The sequence below is a fragment of the Sorex fumeus genome, unplaced genomic scaffold (assembly GCF_029834395.1).
Source record: "Sorex fumeus unplaced genomic scaffold, SorFum_2.1 ptg000014l, whole genome shotgun sequence".
Taxonomy (NCBI): Eukaryota; Metazoa; Chordata; class Mammalia; order Eulipotyphla; family Soricidae; genus Sorex; species Sorex fumeus.
The window spans coordinates 42,263,822-42,266,174 of NW_026606071.1; the positions used below are offsets into that span (position 1 = coordinate 42,263,822).

The 2,353-nt window shown below is 57.0% G+C and overlaps 1 protein-coding gene across 1 annotated transcript; it reads left to right on the top strand.

The window, feature by feature from the left end:
• Positions 1 to 288: 288 nt before the first annotated feature.
• Positions 289 to 1,454, top strand: KCNE4 (potassium voltage-gated channel subfamily E regulatory subunit 4). Its single transcript, XM_056111908.1, has 2 exons — positions 289 to 346; positions 898 to 1,454. The coding sequence occupies exons 1-2, from the start codon at positions 328 to 330 to the stop codon at positions 1,452 to 1,454; spliced, it is 576 nt and encodes a 191-aa protein (XP_055967883.1). The 5' UTR covers positions 289 to 327.
• The last annotated feature ends 899 nt before the right edge of the window (positions 1,455 to 2,353 follow it).

Sequence of the window (2,353 nt, forward strand, 5' to 3'; positions counted from 1 at the left end):
GATGGGGGTGCATTCTTTCCTTCCTCTCCCCACTTCTTTGCAGGCCACCTGATAAGGGTCGCGGGGCGCTGGGGAGAGGGGGAACCATGCCCAACCCCATCCCCGGCTCCCAGCCAGTTCCTTTTCACAGCTGCCAAGTGGAGTGAGTTGAACTGCAGCCCTTGGAGTTCACTCTGCCACGACCAAGCTCTGTTGTAAATTTTCCTCCCGGAACACGTGACGATGCATGTCTTGACTATATATCCCAAAGGCGGCGGCAGAGTGTCAGAGACAGAGCCGGCTGGGAGCAGGAGCAACAGGACGGGACCCGGGAACTCAGGACCCTGGATGAATCTGCCAGCTTTTGGTAAGTGAGCCAGACTCCGTAGCATCAGAAACGTCTGCAGGAAGGCGACTTCTCCCTGGGACGGGATGGACTTGTCTGCGTCCTAGGGAAACTATGTTCTGAATGAAAACTGAAGTCTGAGGAGCAAAATTCTCGTGTTTATGTTTTCTCTTTCGCCCGCTTTGTGGGTGCGGGGGGGAAAAAAAAAGTTTCCTAGTGATTCAAAGGCTCTTTGCTGTTCTGTTTTCTAGGCTCCTGCATCTTAATGGGATTATTTCCCTCTGTCCTCTCTTATTTGTTTTTACAAACATGAAAGAGAAAGCATTGCTTTTTGACGGGCTCGCTTTGTGGAATGCACAGGCGATGCCCATAGACACACTCGAGTTAGTCCCTGCGATTCTTCAATGCCATCTCTCTCTGATGCTTCTGTTGCATTTGGAAGCCTTTCTGCACTTGGCTCTTGCACTTCCTGGGTGCATACCTTCCTTCCCTGCCACCTCCCCCCAGCCTACTCCTGGGTGGGTGGCAAAGTTCTAACCCGCAGCGTCCTCCCCTCCTCTCTCCTCTCCCAGACCCTGGCCGCCTGAGCAGCGCCCAGATGCTGGAGATGGAGCCTCTGAACAGCACGACCCCCAGCCCGGCTACCCTGCGCGGCCCCCTGGAGTCCCACATCCCCAGCGGGGGCGGTAACAGCAGTAGCAGCAGCAGCAACGGCAATGAGTACTTCTACATCCTGGTGGTCATGTCCTTCTACGGCGTCTTCCTCATCGGCATCATGCTGGGCTACATGAAGTCCAAGCGCCGGGAGAAGCGCGCCAGCTTGCTGCTACTGTACAGAGACGAGGAGCGGCTGTGGGCCGAGGCCATGAAGCCGCTGGCCCCTGTGTCCGGCCCGAGGTCGGTGCCGGTGCCCGTGATGCTGAACGTGCTGCAGGAGAGCGTGGCGCCCGCCTTGTCCTGCACCCTCTGCTCCATGGAAGGGGACAGTGTCAGCTCCGAGTCCTCCTCGCCCGACGTGCACCTCACCATCCAGGAGGAGGGGGCGGACGATGAACTGGAGGAGACCTCCGAGACGCCCCTGAACGAGAGCAGCGAGGGCTCCTCGGAGAACATCCACCAGAATTCCTAGCACCCCCCACAGGGCGTCTGGAGGTGGCCCCGACGGTCAGTAGCCTAAAGAGCGGAAGGACACTTGGTGTGTCTACTGTCACTGCAGCCGAGCCGCTGCCCCTTAGAAAGACCCTCAGCAGCTCCCACCCTCCCAGGGGGGTGTGGAGGGTGTGTGTGTGTGGGGGGGGGGGGATGAGGGTTAGCTGGAGCCAGCTCAGCAGCGGCAAAGGGACCCGGGGCTCCTAGTGTGCGGTCACCTGAGCAGCCCCTGGTGTCCTGCTGAAGGGCTGAGGCTGATCATTTAGGGGGCGTGGACTTCAGCAGGTGCAAATGCTGGCCATGGCTTTCTTACTGGATTCCCGGTAAGTCCTGCAGCCTCTGTCTGCATCCAGGACCACCCAATGCCCAGTCCAGGACTCGTTTGGAAGTGCTCCTTTGCTCAGAGCTCTCCGTTCTTCTGATTGCTTGTAAGTTCCTCTCGCGTGTCCCAGTGGCCTGTGTCCCCAGCAGGTCTACTTTCAGAAGACCTTTGGATGGGTGGAACTGGAGGAACGTGATGGAAGATATTTTGGTGGGAGAGAGTTGGACTTTCCCATTGACAAACTGTAAAGGGGGAAAAAAACGCAACTTCAAAAGCAGGGAGGATGAGGACGTGATCCCTTTTGACTTGGTTAACCTCGAACTGGGGGCCTGACCTGGGACTACCCAGCATTGCTTGTTGGCATGACATTCGTGTTGCGTTGGAAGGGTTTCCCCAGAAAGCGACTCTGTCCTTTGAATGGCGGTGCAGAGAGCTCCTCTCCGTGATCTTTCCAGAAGGGGTTGAACAAGGCCAAACCACTAGTTCTGCTGCTGCTTTTTTTCCCAGCCTTGTTTTCCAAACTGGGACAACATGTGGGCCTCCACCATATGGGATTT